General features: G+C 40.9%; 1 protein-coding gene across 3 annotated transcripts in view; it reads right to left on the bottom strand.

Moving 5' to 3' along the window:
• Positions 1-20,639, bottom strand: part of CPNE8 (copine 8) — a 990,278-nt gene that overhangs the window by 354,884 nt on the left and 614,755 nt on the right. For all 3 annotated transcript variants that reach the window (XM_086967237.1, XM_086967238.1, XM_086967242.1), the window contains one exon: positions 17,927-17,968. In XM_086967237.1, coding sequence (XP_086823363.1) covers positions 17,927-17,968 — 42 coding nt within the window. The remainder of the gene's footprint in view (positions 1-17,926; positions 17,969-20,639) is intronic.

Genomic DNA, 20,639 nt, shown 5'->3' with positions numbered 1-20,639 from the left:
ATTGTAACAACTATTAGACTTTGCTCCAAATTCATTGCCCAAAAGGAAATAGGGGCTAAACATCTGGTGGCATCTACCGACAAGCTCAGATTGATATGGAAGGGTATAGACAATAAAGCCCTCTTTGTACGCATGATAAGAACTCATTACGTACTTGTAGATATTTGCTTGTCAAGTAGCAATCTAGGCAGTGAGATTATTGAGGCTTTTAGTGGTCTATGCAGTGAAATCAAACACTTAATCTTTAAGCCTATCACTAATGTAACCAAGAATCCCAGATGGTTCGATAGCTCTTGCTCGCGGGCCCATAGAGAACTGCGTGAAGCATTAGCGGCTTCACCCAGGGATATAACTCGTTAGATTATTAAGAGCCCGCTACAAGAAAGCAACTAAGATACGCTCAGATGAGATATTGAAAGTATGCTGGGATGACCTTGCCAGGGCTGTTTCCTTAAAGGATGTACCTGGATTCTGGAAGGAAGTTAAAAGTAGGTGGTCTATGGATACAAACTTTACTCCCATAAGCTGTAACATATCTATTGAGCTATGGATGGAGCACTTTGCCAGAATCTATACTGCCCCCACAAAAACATTTAGTAGCTTTACTTGTTCCTCAGTCCTAAAGATTGCTATAACAATAACTGAGGTCGAAGAAGCCATACACCAAAGCCTAGGGAACAAAGAACCAGGTTCAGATGGGTTATCAATCGATCTTATAAAACATGGACTGGATTTTTGGGCTCCTCTTTTATGCAATGTTCTTAATAATTTGACTAATGCAGCCATCCCGAGCACCTGGTCAACTAGTATTATTGTGCCCATTTTTAAAAAAAGGCGACAGATCCAACCCCAGCTGCTATCGCCCCATTTTCTGATAGATAATACTTTGAAGATCTTGGACAGGGTTGTCTTCAACAAAATCAGAAACTGGGCGGAAGACAACCATATTTTAAATTGTTGCCAGCTGGGTTTTAGAAGCAATGTTGGAACTGTGGAACAGTGCTTGAATTTGAGTCTTATTTTGGGGAAATATACGGTTGCGCAAAAAGTCCCACTTTACTTGGGTTTTAAGGATTTGACCTCAGCATTTGATTTTGTCAATAGATCACGTTTATGGGAAATTCTTTTAAATTATGGGTTGGACGAGGGATTAGTTTACCTTTTAGCGTATTTGCACAGCGATTTGAAGGCACGGGTGAGGATAAGTAATGATGGGGAAGTGTCTGGGGACATCACCGTTGGCAGAGGGGTCAGACAAGGCTGTGTTCTGGCCCCTCTGCTTTTTATTCTTTATATAAATGAATTACATAATCCCTATTAAAACTGTTGAGTGATGTACCTAAAATTAATGGTAAACTACTGCCTGTGCTTTTATACGCAGACGATGCGGTCCTCATGGGCCGCACTCCCAATGCACTTCGCACTTTAGTTACGGGATTTGTTTTTTTTTTAAGGCGGATCTTGATCTCTGCACAAATTTAAAAAAATCTTATATAATGACTTGCGGGCCAAAAAAACATTGCATTAAGTCCATTAAATCGGGCAGTGAATCGTTAATATGTACTAGCACTTTCCTTTATTTAGGCCTAGTTTTCTCTGAATCTGGCTCGTGGCAAGCCCACAAGGCCCACGGAAGAAGAAAACTCATTAAAGCGGTTAACTCTATCATTAGCCTCCGGCAACCAAAACAATCCGAGGTAGTGGTACCATTGATTCAGATATATAAATCACAACGGCCACTTATGGCACCGAAGTCTGGGGGTATGTAAATTGCAGTGGGATCCAAATTGAAGAGAATAGATTCTGCAGAAAAATTCTTGGTGCGCAAATCTCATCCCCAAATTATATTTGTCATAAGGAATTGAATCTACAATATGTGGAGGATTTTATTAGGTCACGACCAGTTATATTTTGGTTAAAAATATGGCAGAAACCCGCAGCAATTTTAACAAGAGAAATAATTTTGGACTGCCTTAAGTGCGATAGAGGTGGATGTAAACCCTGGCTAGCTACAGTAAAAAACAGTCTAGCCAGTGTGAACCTGGAGCTCATTTTCTCATGTCCACTAGCAGTGGAAGGAATAAACATAAGATCAGTCAGGGGGGCACTTTATGACCTGTATTATAACGAAAGACAGGATATTGAGCATTACAAGCCATCAATTATTAGATATATGCCCCTCCTGGAGACACCGAGCACTCAACACCATATGCCACAACAATATCGAAGGAAAAACATGGGGAAATGGAACAGGAGCTTACTTTATCGCCTAAGGGATGGCAGCATAAAATATTCACTCTGCTTTCCCATAGGTTTTAATAACAACTTGGAGCAATTGAACTGTCCTTGCTGTACTGGCAGTAAACAAACTCTGTTACACTTTTTACTATTTTGTAAATTTTATGTAAGATATACAAAACAGTATTTCGCCCCCTATTTAAAGGCTCCGGCTATTGTGGATTTTAAATTAGCTTATTTTGAGATTTTGAAATTAGGAAGTGATGATTTGATTTTTCGTGCAAGTTCTTTTTTAAAAGCTGCGATGCGTTCTCGTGCTTCAATGAATGAACTTTAATGTAGTAAAAATCTTGTTAGGTGAGCAACACATTACGTTATACCCAATGCCTCGAAGTTGTGGCAAGCAGTCCTAGTGAGTAATGTTGGAATTTATCTTGATGATATCACTTTTTATTGAATAACAATGCACTTTACCTGTAAACTATTGTTGATTTTGCACATATTAACTCAAAATTCACATTTTGTACTGTTCGGTCTGATCGGACATTTCTGCATTTTACTCGTAAACCTTGCTGATTGGCACACACCGTTTCAAACCTATATTTGCACTATGCCATTTATGCTACAAGTTTTTTTAGGCCCGTCCACCCTATTATTGTATTTTGTAACTGTATTGGTTGACAATGTATATTTATATGTTTTAATATTTACTGTATTGGATGATAATGTATATTTATATGTTTTTAACATTTATTGCATTTTTTATTGATGGTGACGAATTGTACTTTTATGGATATTCTTATCCGAATAAAGATTATTTGATTTGATTTGATTTGATTTGAAGCTAACTTTGATAATTGACATCTCTCTTTTTTGTTGATCTTGGGTCTCTGAAGTTTATTTGAATTTAGCTGCTTTATTTGCATGTAACATGTCTGGTGACACATGTAGTATGAATGGGATGTGTGAATACGATTCAAGGAATGCTGGTGCATGGGGTGAGAGTAGGAGGTTTCCAGAGAGGATGGAAATGGTGATGAACACTGAGATTTATGTACATCAAATCACTGGTTTCTGACTATAAGGTATATGACAAAAGTTGCCCAGCTATATAAATGTAGTATACTGACGAAAACAAATATATTTTTAAATAAATTGTATGTAGTTTCAGATAAAGACTGATCATAGTGGTATGAGTATTTTTTGAATCACAAGTCTCATTAGCAACTTATTTATTTATTTTTTTAAGTATTTTTATTGTATTTTGTTGACCTCCAGAATCACAACAAAATTATGGCAACAGTTATACATCACAGAAGGCATGACGGTAAGACTTACATGTTCCTATCAAGAGGAACATATTGTCATCCGTACCACATATAAAGAGTTACATTACTGAATCTGGACAAATCAACAATATCCTAGAGGAAAACAAACCACAACACTTAAACTATTCACCCAACCCTCCCCCTCCATGGTCGCTAGACATATTCAATACTTATGTCAGATCCCTCAGGCCGTCTCACAAATATTAGGTTCCTCCTACAGTTCCGGGCTCCAGGTGGCTCCCATGCATTGTTAGTCGCACAAAATCAGCTTGCCCTGCGTGTGCCCTTTAAGACCCTTGCGAGGAGGACTCCCCACCCACAGGGATCTCTGTTATCATAACATTATAAGCCATCGCATTGTCTTCCAGTTTGTCATCCCTCTGATCCTTTTCATTCTGATCAACTCTGCTACTGCCCACTCCTGCAGGTGTTTGGCCCAGCTCGGTAGCGTGTTGGGCCTCGAACTCATCCATCCAATTGCACCCTCTGTTTGACTAGTACCAACTCCAATTGCAAAAATGTCCTTGTGAGCTTTTTCCCTTTAGGGCTAGGGACGAGTCCCAGTAGTATCTCCCGAAAGGTGTGGGGTATCTGCCACCCTGTAATCACTTCTAAGGTACCCACCACTGACCTCCAATAGTGAACCATATCAGCACATTCCCAAAGCATGTGTAGGAATTGGACATCCTCAAAACCACACATAGGACAATGGGCCGGTCGTTCTGGGTATATTTTGTGTAAGACTCGTGGAGTCAGATAGGTTTGGTGCACGATGTTGTACCGTGTAAGTTTGAACCTAGGATTAGAACTAATTTGCTTGACCCCTTCATGCACCTTCCTCCACTCAGATACAGTTAAAGGTATGTCCAGGATCGCATCCCATTTGGCCTGAGCTAGGAGGGGGATGCTAGAATATCATCCCTAAGTGCCCGGTATATATGCAAGATTAATCTGCGCCCCCGTCATGGTCACATTTGCCTGGAGTGTAGTCGAGATGGGCGGTTCTTGTGGGAACTTCAGCCACAGCTCACGGGCCACGGCTGAGATTTTTCCCGTATTGGAGATAATGTCCCCGACCCAGCCCGAGCGTGAACTCTGCTTCCTCCCTGGTAAGGAACTGTTGGTTAGAGTATAAGTCCCCATCACTAGACGACCCCCCTCTACCCGTTTAGTAACAGAGAGGTTACAGCTTATCTTTTTGAAGGGTACCACCGCCTACAGTGGGCCGTCTGGAGCATAAGGTGCCCTTTTCACCACAGTTTGTATTGCTATTTCCCAAATTGTGGCTACATGTCGAATAATGTATGGAAGCTGATCCGGGACCCTCAACCCCATCATAAAAAGTTCAGGAAGGGGAATTACCCGGTGTGTAACCGCCAAGTCTCAGTAGCAACTTAATAATGCCTGAGAATATACATGAGTTATACCATTAATTATTCTTGGGACTAAAAGGTCCATACAACAGTGTCTCACAAAAAGAAATGAGATTGAGAGAACTTAAGCTTGAAAGTCATGGCTTCGCAGTGAGACCTGGGTTTTGCTCAATGGAATATGGAATGTGGTCACAAACAATGATGGAAAAGCCTCTGTCCTGCTTGCCTTTCCCATTCTGGTTATAGAACTGGTAGCCAGGGGGAGTGGTAGCAACATTATATGTAGCAGTAACAAGGTATTTTAAATAGGCCTTTAAGCTAATAATGCAAAAATATTATCTTCTTAATGTAAGTCATGGCATTGTGCACATGGCCTACATTACCCAAATCCATTGTTTTGAGCACTATGAAAGCTTGAAATGGATTAACAAACAACTTTTAGGCTTTTCTTTTATTTCTACTTTGACTGCTTGCCAAATAAAGAATGGATTATTACCACATCAGTTCATCCATTATACAACAGATTTTATACTCATTATTAATTTACATTTAAATTTATAGAAGTACATTTTAACAAACTGACCAGGAGCGTCAGATATATGGGATGATGTGTCAATATTATCTACTCCAGAGATGGATTCAGGTTGGAAGGTGGTCTCCATTGATTTTTTCAAAGTGCAGATGGTGGTAGTTACTGTACTTGGCCCCCCACCTTTACCTGAAACATCCTGCCTTTCTGTTGGTACCTTATCTTTAGTGCTTGGAATGCATGTCGTGCTACTGCTTCCTGATTTTTTCAATAAACCATTTAGTGCAGTGGTTCCCAAACTTTTTTAACCCGTGGCTCCCTTGAACTAATTGGCAGTTGGACGCGGCTCCCCACCATTTTGTGACCGGTGGGCGGATGGGGGGGATTTAAGCACGACCTCAGGAGTACTTCCTGTTGGCTTCCTTAAAATAAATTGGGATGCAATGAAGGTATCATAATCATATGTGTAACAAAATAAAAAGGTAACAGTTGTTTAATAAAAACTTGTTAAGTGAGAAACGATACTACAAGATTAATAGCCATATGCAACTATTTTTAACCACATCCAGCATGCCTCCTCAGTAATAACTGAAGTAAGCGCTGTCATGCAAAGTGCTGCTGCTAGTCCAATGTTGGAGATGAACATGAGAAATGTATGCTCTGTTGTTACATTAAAAAATAGCATTGCAATGGAAAGGGGTTAAAAAGGATAGCAGCTGCTAGCTATTCACAAACTACCACCAGCAGACCATTAGTCATTGCGGTGGTTCATGTATTTGTTGGGTTGACTTGACATGGTGGCCCACCCAGAACACACTCTCCCACCTCATGCCATTGGCATTTCACCTTTTATTATGGAGTTTGTGCACTGGAATGTAGGAGGGATCATTTTAAATCTCCATAGCACACAGATTAATAATCTGTACTTCATACATGTATTTTGTGGTTAAAGCAATCCTTTTTGTTTTTCTATCCTCAATGCAGCAAGTTTCTTTTTTTATGTTTTATTCAGGATTTGCATTTTACCTGCTGGACCATGCCAAAGACTCTGATAAATATTGGCAGAGTCCACTGGTCTAATAATTTTCAAACTTTCACACATGAAAGGCGAGTCTGGCTACTAGTTGTGTAAAACCAATAAATGCAGTAGTCGAGGGGCATCGGTGGATGGTACAGATGTGGGGATATGAAGGGCGGAACAAAAGAAATACAGAAGTTGAACAGCAGGAGAGGCCACAAGCAAGATGAACCGAGAGTAGGGCAAGGAATTGCAGGAAGAGGGCTGGAGCAAACAAAATCAACGGTACAGCTTTAAATCCAATAGAAGACAAGTTATTGACTGCAGCTGGAGAAACTGAGTCAAGAATTACAGAACTTCTAGCAGACGAGCTGAAACAAGAGATGCAGCAGGAATGCAGCAATAGACCATGCAGCTGGAGAAACTCAACAAAAACAAACTATAATAGGGTTTCAGCAATGAGTGTAACAGAATCTGACGCAGAAGATGCAGTACATTGAAGGAGCAGCAGTAGATGCAGCGAGAGGCAGAGCTGCAGCTGGGTGTGTTGCGGCAAGAACTACACATGGAGTGTTAGCAATAGATGTTGCAAGAAGAGGAGCAGTGGCCGCAGCACAAATCGTAAAAATAAGAAATATTTCAGGTGTGCAGGGAGATATCATTAATCGCTGACAATAACCAAATGGCAGAATGCGACTTCCCATGTCAAGCATTAGAACGCATTAAGTGCCTACAGAGCACCTGCTCTCTAAGGAGTGTCATTCATGTGCCTCCACTGATGTGCTGTTCATATGCAGGCCCAGTGTTGTGCAGTGCCCCTGCCTATCTGCCACTTTTATTTTGTAGATTTGCCAACTTTGAATCCTTTTCCGCCATGTGAGGGAAAGGGTGGTCTTAGGTAGGAGACTTTGTTCCAAACAATGAGCATTTCTTCAGCGCCTCACAAACGATTGTAAGTCTGTTGCTCTTGTCCTGTGGTGTTTGCACCCCACCCTAATGAACATCGGATGTGCAGAGGCTCCAAAAACGAGCTGGAAGCCTACTCAATGCGGTGGGTTCCAGCTCTCCTGTTGATCCTCAATGTGATTTTGGCTTATCACTTGGCGAAATTGTCCCATGTCATTTGTGTGAATAATTATTTAATTCACGCAGCATTCCTTGGCATTTTCAGTTCTAAGTAGAAAAGTGCATGCCCCCAAAAGAAAAGCAAGGAATAGTTGAGCTACTTAGACCTGACCAGGACCCATTTGAAATCTTTAAAGGAGGCGAGCCAGAGGTAAGAAGTGACACACACAGCATAACTCATTTGCTGCATCCTGGTCCATATGTGTTTTTCGTCGCCTCAAGAAAAGACAGGAAGATTTTTCAAAGAGCTTTTCATGTTCAGAGACACACTCCTCCAGTAGAATTTCTAGCATTTGCTAGCTACTTTTGTGCCTTCTCTTCCCGCCCACCCCCACTTGTGGATCCTGGCTTGACATGTTGGTTATGAATCCTCATGTGATATAAGAGAAGTTCTCTTTCCAGTATGCAGCTGATAGTAGATGCACTTCCTCATTGTCATCATTCGCTGCTGGTATGAAAGTAGATATTTGCAACTCATACCAATTCTCAATTTCTAATTCGTATTTAAAATTGGGAATGTTTACAAATAATTATTTGTGTACAGAAAAGGTATGTAAATCATAGTTATCGATTCCTAATGTGTGATTTCACATTTGTCGCAATTTAGTAGTCACTAAATATAATTTTTGTTTATCATGCCCCAAATCTTTTCCCCCTTTAGGAGATAAGTTAATATCAACCACAAAAAGCAAAATAAAGAAACTATTTTTTACTTGTTTGACTGACTTTACAAGCATATCATGTCATTTTTAGTATCTGTCATAATAAATGCTTCTTACATTAAAATCATTGAACAATTACATAGCAAAGTAATCCATCAGTTTCCTCAAATGTTCTAAATTTTTGTCCACAAAATTAAAACCTTATACCAACAGAACTGAACATGTGAACTGAGGGGGAGAATCATCCAAGGCCAGCCGACCAGGTGTAAATAAAGCAGAGTGTCATAACAATACAACAGTCAGCGTAAGATCTAGTCTCAGCCCCTAGGTTTAAAGGTATTCCCAGCCCATTCACAACCAATGTCAGCCCAGCATGTCCGCTTAAAGCTCTCTGTGATGTATAGGCTTCAATAATAAAATATGTTTTGGGCTCTCAGTCTGGAGAGGGGGGAGTCTTAGAAGTCTTGAAATCCCATCGTCCAGAAATCTCAAAATTGAGTTTCAGATGCCTTCACAGTTATCTTTAGTAGCAAATAAGGAATTAGCGGTTTTTACATGGCTAATAAGTGCCCTTTACCTAAATTATGAAAGCTAGATTGGAGGGGATTTCCTTTTTCTTCCTCTATGCTGCCAGTGTGATATTGGCTACTCCCAAACAGTTTCATATCAGTATCACTTTTGGTTTGGTTTTGTACAGTGGGGTGACGCACCGGCAGTCTAAAATCACCCTGTACTGTACCTCCCTCCTTATGATGCTCTTAGAGTTCCTCCACACATCTCTTCATAGGACATCCCACTGCTTCTCATTTAATTAGTCCCCTAACAAGCTAGTCCAGTATTTGCTGCATGGGTGTGGTATTGGCCCTGTTATTTGCTATATGATTCTATATAAGTTGGAGATGAGACCTTTAGGTTGTTATACAAGTCACACACCCATTGCTAGGAAAATTGACAAATCTCTGGTTGCTGTTTATTTGAATTTAGTATCCAGTGTCTAAATTGTGCACAAGGATACATTTCTGTATCATCTAAGTTAACATTCTCTTTACATTCTTCAAATGTGAAGATTTATTGGCCCTTGACTAGAATAAATAATAAAAATAAATAATGAAACAATTGCCAAGTCTCCTTTGGTCGAACGGCCATGCTCCATAGCCAGTTAGAGAGCATGATTATAATGAACAGTGGAATATGGAGGTCAAAAAGTAGTAAACCCATGTTGTTTTGTCAGTATATCCCAGAACCTTGCAGTTTTGAATATGGGAGTACTAAGGAAGGTATTTAAGGCCTGTCTTCTGCAGATTTCCAAATAAGATCCCATCTAATTCTGCCTACCTCTGTCCTATCCATATATTTACACAATGTAATAGTCTCCCTTGGGGACAAATCCACAATGACTCGAAGCAATGCTGCTCAATAACAGGTCAGCAAACCCAGTAAGGTTTTTCACCTGATTCTATTGGGAGGCACAGATTTATGGATGTCAGTTTAAGAATTGTATTTTGCCAAATGAATTGCAGGATAAGATAAGTTACCCCTCGTGGCGGGATGCCTGGCTTTCACCTTGTGGATACCCTGCCGGGGTTATCTCACAGAGGAATACCAGGACGGGTTCCTTAAGCAAGCGCCGGGAAACCCACTGTGGGTAGCTGTGCGCTATACAAGTACAAATACATTTACATTTACTAGATCTGTGCAAAACAACGTTGAGTATTTTAAGTGGTAATGCCTAAAAGAAGTATAGTTCCATGGAAGGACATTCACTTTGACCACCTTTATTCTCCCCAACCATGAAATAAAGAGAGGAGACCATATCCCAAAATGATCCCTTAAAGTTGGGGAGAGGATGTGGCGCAGTGGGCAGAGTTGCCGACTTGGGCACTGGGGATCCGAGTTTGATTCTCAGCGTTGGCAAACCATCCTGTGATTCTGGGCAAATCACCTAATCTCCCCGTGCCCATGTAGAGCACCTGAATACCCTCATGGGTGATAAACTGCTACATAAATCTAAAAACAAACTAAAGTTGATCATAAGATTAGGACATTAGTTTTATAGAGTTCATCAGGGTTGGGTGTGATTTGAACTTCCAAGTATTTAATATATTTTTTGAAATTAAATGAAAACCGGGCAGAAAGTGTTGCTACGTTATCTCCGAGGAGAGAAAGGTTAAACATTTCTGATTGATTTTAAATCATGCAAACCTTTTAAAAATGTATCAGCTGGTGTTATATCCCTAAAGGTTTGAGCTAATATTGTATACCCACTAATGTGGTGTCTGGAGTGGTTAGGTAAACTTGACGTCATCAGCAAATATTTATATTTTATGATGATCTGATCCGAAGGATATTCCACATAGTGAGTTATCGCCACCTACTTTGACAGTCAGGGGTTCAATGCTTACTGCAAAAAAGCAAAGGGAGAAAGGGTGCCCCGGCCAAGTGTGAAGGATTTAGAGAGCGGACCATTCGCCATAATCTAGGGCAGGCCCTTTATACCATGCTAATGTATTATATTTCAAATCAATAAATTCAAGATAATATTAATCCTTGGCTCCTGCAAAGTTCCTCAAATTTACTCTGCTTCACTCTCCTTGATTTGCTTTCTGGTACTGCTCAGCCACCTTTCTTTGCCTGGTATTTTCATCCTATGCCTGACTCAAACACTAATAATAATAATAATAATAATAATAATAATAATAATAATGAGGTTTATAAAGCTCCTGGTTACGCCCACCGGCGTGTCTCCGCGCTCTAGTAAGTGAGAGATTCAGAGCCCCATACCCAGACTGAAGTACCTAGGTCTATTAGTGAAGAAACAAGTATGTTTTAAGCTCTCTTCTGAACCTCATCTCAGAAGGTTCTAGCTGGAACTCAATAGGGAGTTTGTTCCAACTCCTGACCGCCAAGAGCCGGAATGATCTACCACCCATACGGGCCTTCCTGACTTTAGGAATCATCACCAGGCCAGTCCCGGTAGATCTAAGAGACCGGACGGGCCTGTAGCAGGTGATGAGATTCTGCAAGTGACTCGGCCCAATGCCTTGAGTGATACGGTATTACAAAGACAGGGGTCCTTAGAGGGAGAAACAATTAAGGGAAATGAATATAGACCAAATGGAACTATATTGTTAGGGAAATGTCCAGCCGGACAATTTATTACCCTGATACAAAATATTCATAAAACAATAAAACACTGCGTGTGATAGAAGTGGGACACCAGCCGATGTCCGACTAACACACTAACAGAAAATACAACATGAAGGAAATAGCAGGCAATAGCAGGTCATCTGATTATTGTAAATCATATACCAGACAATCTAAGACATACACATATGCAAGAAAAGTATAAATCAACTATGCATTTAGTGTAATTGTGTCGACGACGTTTTGAACCACAAACAATAACGGTTCATCCTCAGGACAGAGGTTAATTGCCTTAAGAATACACATTTGTAGAAGTCTCACAATTGTATAAAGCTCAAAATGAGAGGGGGTGTGTTTTTCGCCCAGAGAGCAAAATACAGCAATGCTCGTGGAAAATATCCAGGAGTGGAATGAGATCCGAAGGAAAGTACTTTCGATATCCGGTTCTGGCGATGCAATGAGCAAGTCCGCAATGGGAGTTCTTGCTGGCACGAGGAGTCTGTATTTTGTTTGTGGTTCGAAACGTCGTCGACACAATTACACTAAATGCATAGTTGATTTATACTTTTCTTGCATATGTGTATGTCTTAGATTGTCTGGTATATGATTTACAATAATCAGATGGCCTGCTATTGCCTGCTATTTCCTTCATGTTGTATGTTCTGTTAGTGTGTTAGTCGGACATCGGCTGGTGTCCCACTTCTATCACACGCAGTGTTTTATTGTTTTATGAATATTTTGTATCAGGGTAATAAATTGTCCGGCTGGACATTTCCCTAACAATATAGTTCCATTTGGTCTATATTCATTTCCCTTAATTGTTTCTCCCTCTAAGGACCCCTGTCTTTGTAATAAAGTACCCACCCATGGTCCTTAGCATATTGCGCCTTGGGTTCCCTTGTCTTGGTCAAATAATTGAGTGATACGGTGGCACATGCAAAGGGACTTGAACACTATCCTCTTCCTGACAGGAAGCCAGTGAAGAGCGTCCAAGGCCTTTTTAGAAGTGGCCCTTCTAGGAAGCCTAAGGACCAGCCGAGCCACCGCATTTTGCAGCACCTGCAGACGATCAAGACTCTTAACTGTGGCACCTAAATACAATATGTTGCCATAGTCTAGTCGTGAGGTGACAAGTGCGTGGACCAACGTCCTCCTAGCTTCAGTAGGAAGAAGGTCCAAAGTCTTACGTAGGCCCTTGAGGACGCTGAAGCACATTCCCACCACACGTCTAATCTGGGGTTAAAATGAGAGTTCTGAGTCTACCCATACACCCAGGTTCTTAACCTGGGGGCATGGCATAGGGATTGGGCCTAAGCAAGGTGGCCACCATGCCGATGACCACACTGACGAGCTCCCCCCCACCACGAGCACCTCTGTCTTGCTACCGTTCAACTTCAGGCTGTTGTTGGCCATCCAGGAGGCGAGCTCCTGCATGCATGCTCTGAAGTTGGATGCAGCCAGATCCGGCGCCCGTGTTAGCGAGACAACCAGCTGTGTGTCATCGGCATATGACAGAATCCGTATTCCAAAGTCCTCCACTATACTTGCCACTGGAGATACGTACAAGTTAAATAGGGTGGGACTCAGGGCAGAGCCCTGGGGCACACCCTGATCCAGTTTCACAACTCTAGAATAATGGGCACCTAGTCTGACTTGGAAGCTGCATTCCGTCAGAAATGATTGTATCCATTTTAGTGCCCGGCCTGAGACACCGCCCTTATTCAGACACTGCAGCAAGGTGTAATGTGCTACAGTGTCAAAGGCGGCGCTCAGGTCCAAAAGGATGAGAGCCATTGTCTGCCCCTCATCTACACCCTGCTGAATGGCCTCAGTGGCCATAAGTAAGGCTGACTCTGTAGAGTGGAGTGACCGAAAACCAAACTGCGTAGGATGGAGAAGGTTGGTTTCCTCCATATAGGCCATAAGTTGTAGAATTACAGCCTTCTCGGCCACTTTTGCTAAATAAGGTAGCAACGAGATAGGGCGGAGGTTATCTAATTTCTCCATGTTGATGTTAGGCTTCTTCTGAAGTGGAAGAACCACAGCCTGCTACCAGCCATCAGGCACCTTGTGCATGCTGAAAGATACATCTAGGATATGCCTGATATAAGGCTCAAGAATAGCAATACTCTCCCCTAGCAGTTTGGTGAGGCCGGAAACCTGGGTGAGCCAGACTTTATGGAACTGCAAATCTTGCAGAGCAACTCAGGGTGAGGAGTAGTAAAACTGTCCAGCCTCCGGTTTCCCCCACCATCTCCCATCGCTTCTACAAACTCTGCGCCTAGCTTCCTGGCTCCTGGAAAGGAAGAGTATATTTTTTCCACTTTCTTTGCAAAGAACCCAGCGATGCGGTCGCAGGATTCCTCTGAACTATCCATAGGAATAGTAGACTATGTCAATGTAGAAATCTCCTTATAGATCTTAAATAGTTCCTTAGTGGAGTTTCCTGCTGCCCCAATTCTTTCAGTATAGTAAGCGGCTTTGGCCCGCCTAATTAGCCCATGGTAGGTTCTCCGTTTATAGTGATACTCCAACTTGGCCCGACTGAGCAAGGCCATCCTCCACAACCTCTCTAAGTGTTTGCATTCTGTCCTAGCTAGGCGCAGATCCTCATTGTACCAAGGAGCGGATTTCTAAGGTCTTTTCACTATTTTATTCAAACGCAGAGGAGCTACAATACCAAGGGCTTCTACTATGCGGCTTCCTAGATTACGACAAGCTGTTTCAACATCGGTACCCCCCGGCTGCCCTCCTTTGGTCAGGGCTTCATTAAATTTAAACCGAGAAAAGCCAGCCCATTTGTGGCACAGGTGGTTTAACACAGGTTGCTCGGGGGCTCTGGGTTCTGGGACCTTAATTAAAAAGCGAACAAAAAAATGATCGGTCCAGGGGATAGGGATAGGAATACTCACTTCAACTTCACTCCAATTATCAAATACTGGGTCTAGTAAGTGACCATGCTGATGGGTAGGGGCCTTGGAATTCAGGACTAGTTGCAGTGACTGTAGTTCCTGGCATAAATCTACAGCCCCCCTATCGAGGGGATTCTCCAAGTGCATATTAAGGTCCCCCAACAAAAGAAATGTATCTCTCCGTAGGGCAGATTCTGTTATACCTTCCAACAGGCTGGAAACAAAGTGTGCATGTGGGCCAGGAGGTCTATAGACCAGAAGTCCTTTCACAGTAAGGTGCGGGCTAACCCTAATTGTGAATGTGCCTGCCTCACTGTCCGCTATGGTGATGGCTTCCAGTTGGCAGCTTAGCGGATGTTTGAACACAATAGCTATCCCGCCACCTCTACCGGATGCCCTGTTCAGCCTAACAATCATGTACCCCGTGGGAAGGGCCTCGACAATTTCGGGCTCGGAATCGGAGTCCAACCAGGTCTCCCTAAGAAATAGGAGGTCCAGCTTTTTGTCTACGAGTAAATCGTAGATGTCTAGTTTGTGTGTACACATTGATCTAGAGTTAAGCAGACCGCAGGAGAGCCCTATTGTCCTTTGCTGTATCTTGCCTGCCATGCTGTAGCTAAATGGGCAGTGTTCACAACTCGCCCCAAGGTTTGCCTTCATACTATGGCAACACGCGCTAGCTATTTTGGGACAGAGCTCATAGAGTTGATTAAAGCTCCACTGGACTCTAGCCGTATTTTGGCCAGGGGTTGTGGCCCCGGTCCCCGGCCGGCCGCAGACGGGCGCAGACGGGCTTGCCTTTGGCGCGTCCGCTGCGCGGCCGATCATGCATGTGCACTTTATCCTCTGCTGCAGAGCCTAGAGTGCTGACCGCCCCGGAAGTGCCTGAGCTCTCACCTTCCACGCCCTCTGCGCAACGGCGCTATTCGCCGCGTCGGATCGAGGCGGGAAGGAAGGAACAGTCGAGCGAGGCCCCCGGAGCTTAATGTCAGCCCCCCCTCCCACTGGCAGCTTCTAGCACCCAGGTAAGAAGTCCACACTAAAAATAATGCGCAATTTAAAACAAATGCAATGTTAGCAAATTCATTTAAAAACACACCAGTCTGAAGGTAAAGATCGTAGCAGCAGCTTGTGGGCTCTACCACCGCCCACTTACCACCAGGTACCCTCACACAAAATCTCTGCCCTCACCCCCATACATTTACCTATCCATCTAAACTACTGACGACTTTTAGAGATAGACTTCTTAAAGAACACCCTTAAAATCTTATTTTTTTCTAACTTGTGCAAAATTATGAGTTCACAGTGTAGCTCTGAAAATGTCTTCATATTTCATCTTGTTTTAAAGTTCAAATATCACAATCAGAAACATTTAAGATCTATTTTCCGATTACAGAGAGTCTCCACAAGCTATCCCCACCCTTCTTTTTCTAGCCTAAGACCACAGTCGAAAACATGCTTCTTTCCTCAACTTTCCTTCTTGAAGTTAGCCCTTTACACATTTAACTTCCCCTAATAATGAGTTAAAAATGACTGCCCACTGATTTAGACCCTCAAACACACAAGCATCATCCTCTTCAAACTGACATTTTTCCCAACTCTAGTCAACTAATAAGCACAGACATAGTACCACTCTATAGAGTTCCACAAATCATGATATCTCCATCACACTGCCACTGATTTTCACAGGCTCTTCAATGCTTGTAACTATCAAACAAAATAAATATAATTTTAAAGAAATCAAACAACTCTCCAGTGTTAATAACTTGCAACCTAAATTATGCCAATATGGATTTTTATTTTAAACATGGAAATTGTCCCAAAAAGCAATCTTGAACCTTGTCCTCAAAAACTCAGATTCTGACCTATTTCCTGAGGATGTCAATGCCCTAGTCTCTCGCTGAAATGTGATTATTCCCTCATGAATGCAACACATTCTTTATAACCCAGTAAATAGGACCCATCAATACATATTGCAGCTAAACCACGGGTAATGATCTTAATAACACTGCTCCTCTACAAAAAATAACATGACAATAAACACTCTGAACAATGATTCTCAGAGAAACTGAATGGGAAAGTAAAATCGCTCAGGACTGATCAAAGAATAGTATAAAGCAAGAAGACAGTGCCCCTCAGTGTCTAACCATGACATATCAAAGCAGCCATGAGTTACTACATTAGATACATATATAATACCAAAGCTACTTATATAAAAACTCAAATTGAGAAAGGCAAAAATGTCTGAAAAAAGTATTCAAACTGGTGAAACTTATCACAAAATAGCCTTTCCCTTCAGCGAGTGACTGCAAAGCCATATATGAGGAATTTTTCGATGAGACAAAGATCTGCTGTACTTTCCTTCAAAGAACAGGAAATCTTAGTTTCACATTTAGAAGCATGCTTTGTTTTGAGGAAAAAACAATGTGATCATACAACACCCATTCTAATGTCACCGAAAGGCTACAAATAGAATAAGATCTTGATTTGAAATAGCATGCATTAAATAAACTCAAACTCCTCCTACTTGTACACAACAGTAGCTGGTGAAAAAGTCGAATTTCACAAGGGCAAAACTCCCTACAAAGTGGTGTATCTCTCCTATCTATGATCCCAAAACACAACATAATCTCAGTTGTGCCTCTAACATCAGTAGCTCATTTCATCCTTTTCACATCATTTCACATTACTCTTCATACAAGAAAGATGACAAATTTCTTGTCTTTGAACATCATCGTAAAATTTAGGGTCTGATTTAGATTTTAGCAGATTGGTACTCCATCACATACCAAATGGATATTCCATCTGCAGTATTACAAGTATATTATCTCCTAATGCACTTGTAATAAGGCACATGGATTATCTATCACGCTTGCGACAGAAAACATGTATGACAAACACTAAATCAGGCCCTTAATCTTCTATATTGTTTGCACAAGCCATAACTGCTTATCAGCCCCCAATTTTTCACATAATTTTCTATTTTAAGTTATACTTTATACTCCATGACACTGCATTCATTTGTCATTAATATCTTTATTCTATTACCTTTGGGATATTAGGAATTTGTTCACTCTCTTGTGCTGCCAAAACCTCACTCAAATCAACTCACAAGAAAAGCCCTACAATTTTCACTAATTTCAATATATTTATGTCAGAATTTCTATGTAGTTTGTAGGCATTTGTAATGCCTCTGACAAATTAGTATACATACCTGCCCCACTTTATGAATACAAATGTTATCTCCATTTGTTGTACCTCATTCACAATGTGTTTTATCAAACTTTTCTTTTGTTGCATTATGTTAACAGTTTAGGAAGCACACATCATTTTGCAAAGTTATCATTATTATACCATTTACTGAATATTGTGAATATATCAGTATGTACATATAACTTTACAGACCACTCTGATGCCTTTTGGTCATAATCACTCTATATAAAAGTCACCCTTTCTCAAGAACATTTAGGCAATGATGTTAAGTAATATCCTAGAGGCACCCACCTTTATTTTGACACATATCTAATAGTAGGAAAAATATAACAGAGAACAAATATTTTCTAAATAAATAACTTAAATGATAAATATATGCATTACCCGCCATCTCGGTCCCAGTCATAAACTTCTATTTTGATTGTTCTGTGAAGAGAAAATATTGATTGTCATTTTTCAAGGAGATGGACAGCTTTGTTTAGAATGTCCTAGAAGTACAATAACATAATTCATAACAAATGTACTTTATAATATCTCAATATTCCTTAATTTTGGCATATACATTTAAATCAAACTCAGCTAAAAGGTTAAAAAAGAATAAACACTTTGTTTAAAAGTCAGCTCTGTATAGCGTACAAACAAACACAAAAATTATGTTACAAGAAAGAAACTGTAAAACAGGTATGAGGGATACTGGGAAATCTCCTTAGTACGGAGAACAATCTATTTTAGATACACTTAGAGATATTTAAAAGGAGTAAAATATTCTATAGTAAACAGCTCATTTACAAATACATAAAAGAAACTCATTAATAGGTAGCAAACTGAATTTGCACAATTAAATGATATAGAAGACTTTTGCACACACCATTATTAATGACGGTCATGGTTCTAAGATTTCAACTCACATCAATATAAACATACATAAATTTAATGGATGGTATGAATTATAAGACATCTTTAAGTAAGCTGTGTCCCAATAAATTGTTGTCCTCTAAAATGTTGAGAATCTTTCTTGTTTCATAAATCCAGTTTCAATTAATCACCGCTTTTTCAACACAAGAAGACAAAAAAATCAAGTATATTCTTTAACCTCAGCCTTGACAAACAGTCCACTAAAATACCTCCAGTTTGAGTAACGTATATTTGATTGCCACAAGAGAGAGTGAATACAACAACAAAAAAATAAACTGTTCCTGCCACTAGGGTAACATGCTTGTCATTGTCATTCAATAAGTAAAAATCCCTAGTGGGAATGAGGATAGGTCCTTAAATCATGGGAGGTTGGAACCTGAAAATTATAAAGTAAAAAAGAACACCTTATGAGAATCACTAAACGTACTGTGTAATAAGTCTGATCAAAAGCAATAAGTCAGTAGATCATCAAGGTATGTAATTCAATCTATGTTTAATAATAATTTACTTAATCAAACATTGAAGTCTGTCATGTAAATCACACACAAAATGACAATACAAAAGATGAATACGTAACAAATAAAACAGCACAAATTAAACAGTGCAATGTCAATCGAGTTCTGACACTCATTGCTGATGATAAACGAAGTTCAAACTGGGTTAAAATACATCCTATCATGACTGAGGACCTAATCCATACAGGTGTGGTTGAATACTACTAAAAGAGTGGTTGAATGAAATATCCTGACTTACTGTTTTTGATCAGTCTTATTACACAGTACAGTTAGGGCTCGATTACGAGTTTGGCGGTGTCCAGGAACAGATCACCATGCCAGCGACCCGCTCCTGCACCACCAAACCTATTAGGAGTTTCCTCAAGTCTGGTGGGCTGTTTTGGGTGGGCCCATGGTGGTGCCTCAGAAAATGGGCACCACAATGGGAACGCCAAAAACAGTTCCTGACCGGCATGGACTTTAAGCTGTGCAGGAACTGGGGTGCATGTACAAAGGGGGCCTGCATGGATCCCCATTAAAATAGGCAACAGGGAGCCCTGAAGCTCCCATTTGCTTCAGGACCAACAACCATTTTAATGGAGGAAAGACCTCCATGACACTGCTGGCAGTCCTGAAACTCGTAATATGCATGGCGGTGTCGCAATAGCACCACCAGCATGTTACTGAGGCCCTGAATGCCGTGCCACAGTGTGAGAACATGACTTCCCTGGCAGTAGCGGCAGTGCAATGATGGTCCAACCGCCCAACTTCTAAACCACAAAACATTTCTATTTGTTGGAATTCACACACTCCTTTCTTCTCATTTCCACCCTTGAATGGGTCGTAGAGTTAATCAAATGGTGGCATAACTTGTTAGCCAGTGTGGGAAGGAAAAGGTTCACCCCCAGATTTGGTAGGGGTGAAGGGCAAGGTGAAAATCCACAAGGAAAAATATTTTTACAAAACTTCACGCAAAAATGTGGGAATAATTTCACCATGCTGAGGTCCATGCAATGGAGAACACTGCCAAAAAAGTATAGGATCCCTCTGGGAGAGCCTTAAACATCTCAAGATTAGGCATGTAAACCTGTGAAGCTTTCTATGTGTTTACCAGAGAGAGTGTATGAATTCCAGAAAGTTGCACATTTGCACTTGCATGTAGCAGTAAATCTGCAGGAGCTGTCTCAGTTAGTCTCCATTTAAAACCATTGTTCACATTTTTAGCTTGGCCTTTATGCCTCAAAAACTATAAGAAATAACTAGAAAGTCACCAAATGCAATCTACATATTTAAAATAAACATGTCCTTTTTTTCATGCTATAATTTCTTTACATTATACCACAGTCACAAACAAAAAGGGTGTATTGGTATATGAAAGTAGGAGTTATTTAGGTCAAGCATAGCCATAAACTCGCCCTGTTGGAGAAGTGGACTAACACCCTATAGAGTAACCACATGGAAATGTTCTGAGAGGATGTATAGGTTCAAGGGTCTGAGATCTAAGATTGGTCTAAGTGACCTGTCTTTTTGGGGAATGAGAAAATAAAGAGAGTATGTCCTTAGTCCCTGCTGTTGCATCAGGACATGCTTTATAGCTCCTTTGAGAAGGAGGGCTTTGACATCTTGTTTGAAAGGTGTTAGATGATCTGGTGAAAATCTAGGATTACAAGGGCGGACACTGGTTGGTG

Source organism: Lissotriton vulgaris, chromosome 1_1 (assembly GCF_964263255.1).
Source record: "Lissotriton vulgaris chromosome 1_1, aLisVul1.2, whole genome shotgun sequence".
NCBI classification, from domain to species: Eukaryota; Metazoa; Chordata; class Amphibia; order Caudata; family Salamandridae; genus Lissotriton; species Lissotriton vulgaris.
Note: the sequence above shows the minus strand (reverse complement) of the source record. Positions and strands in the feature narration are given on the sequence as shown.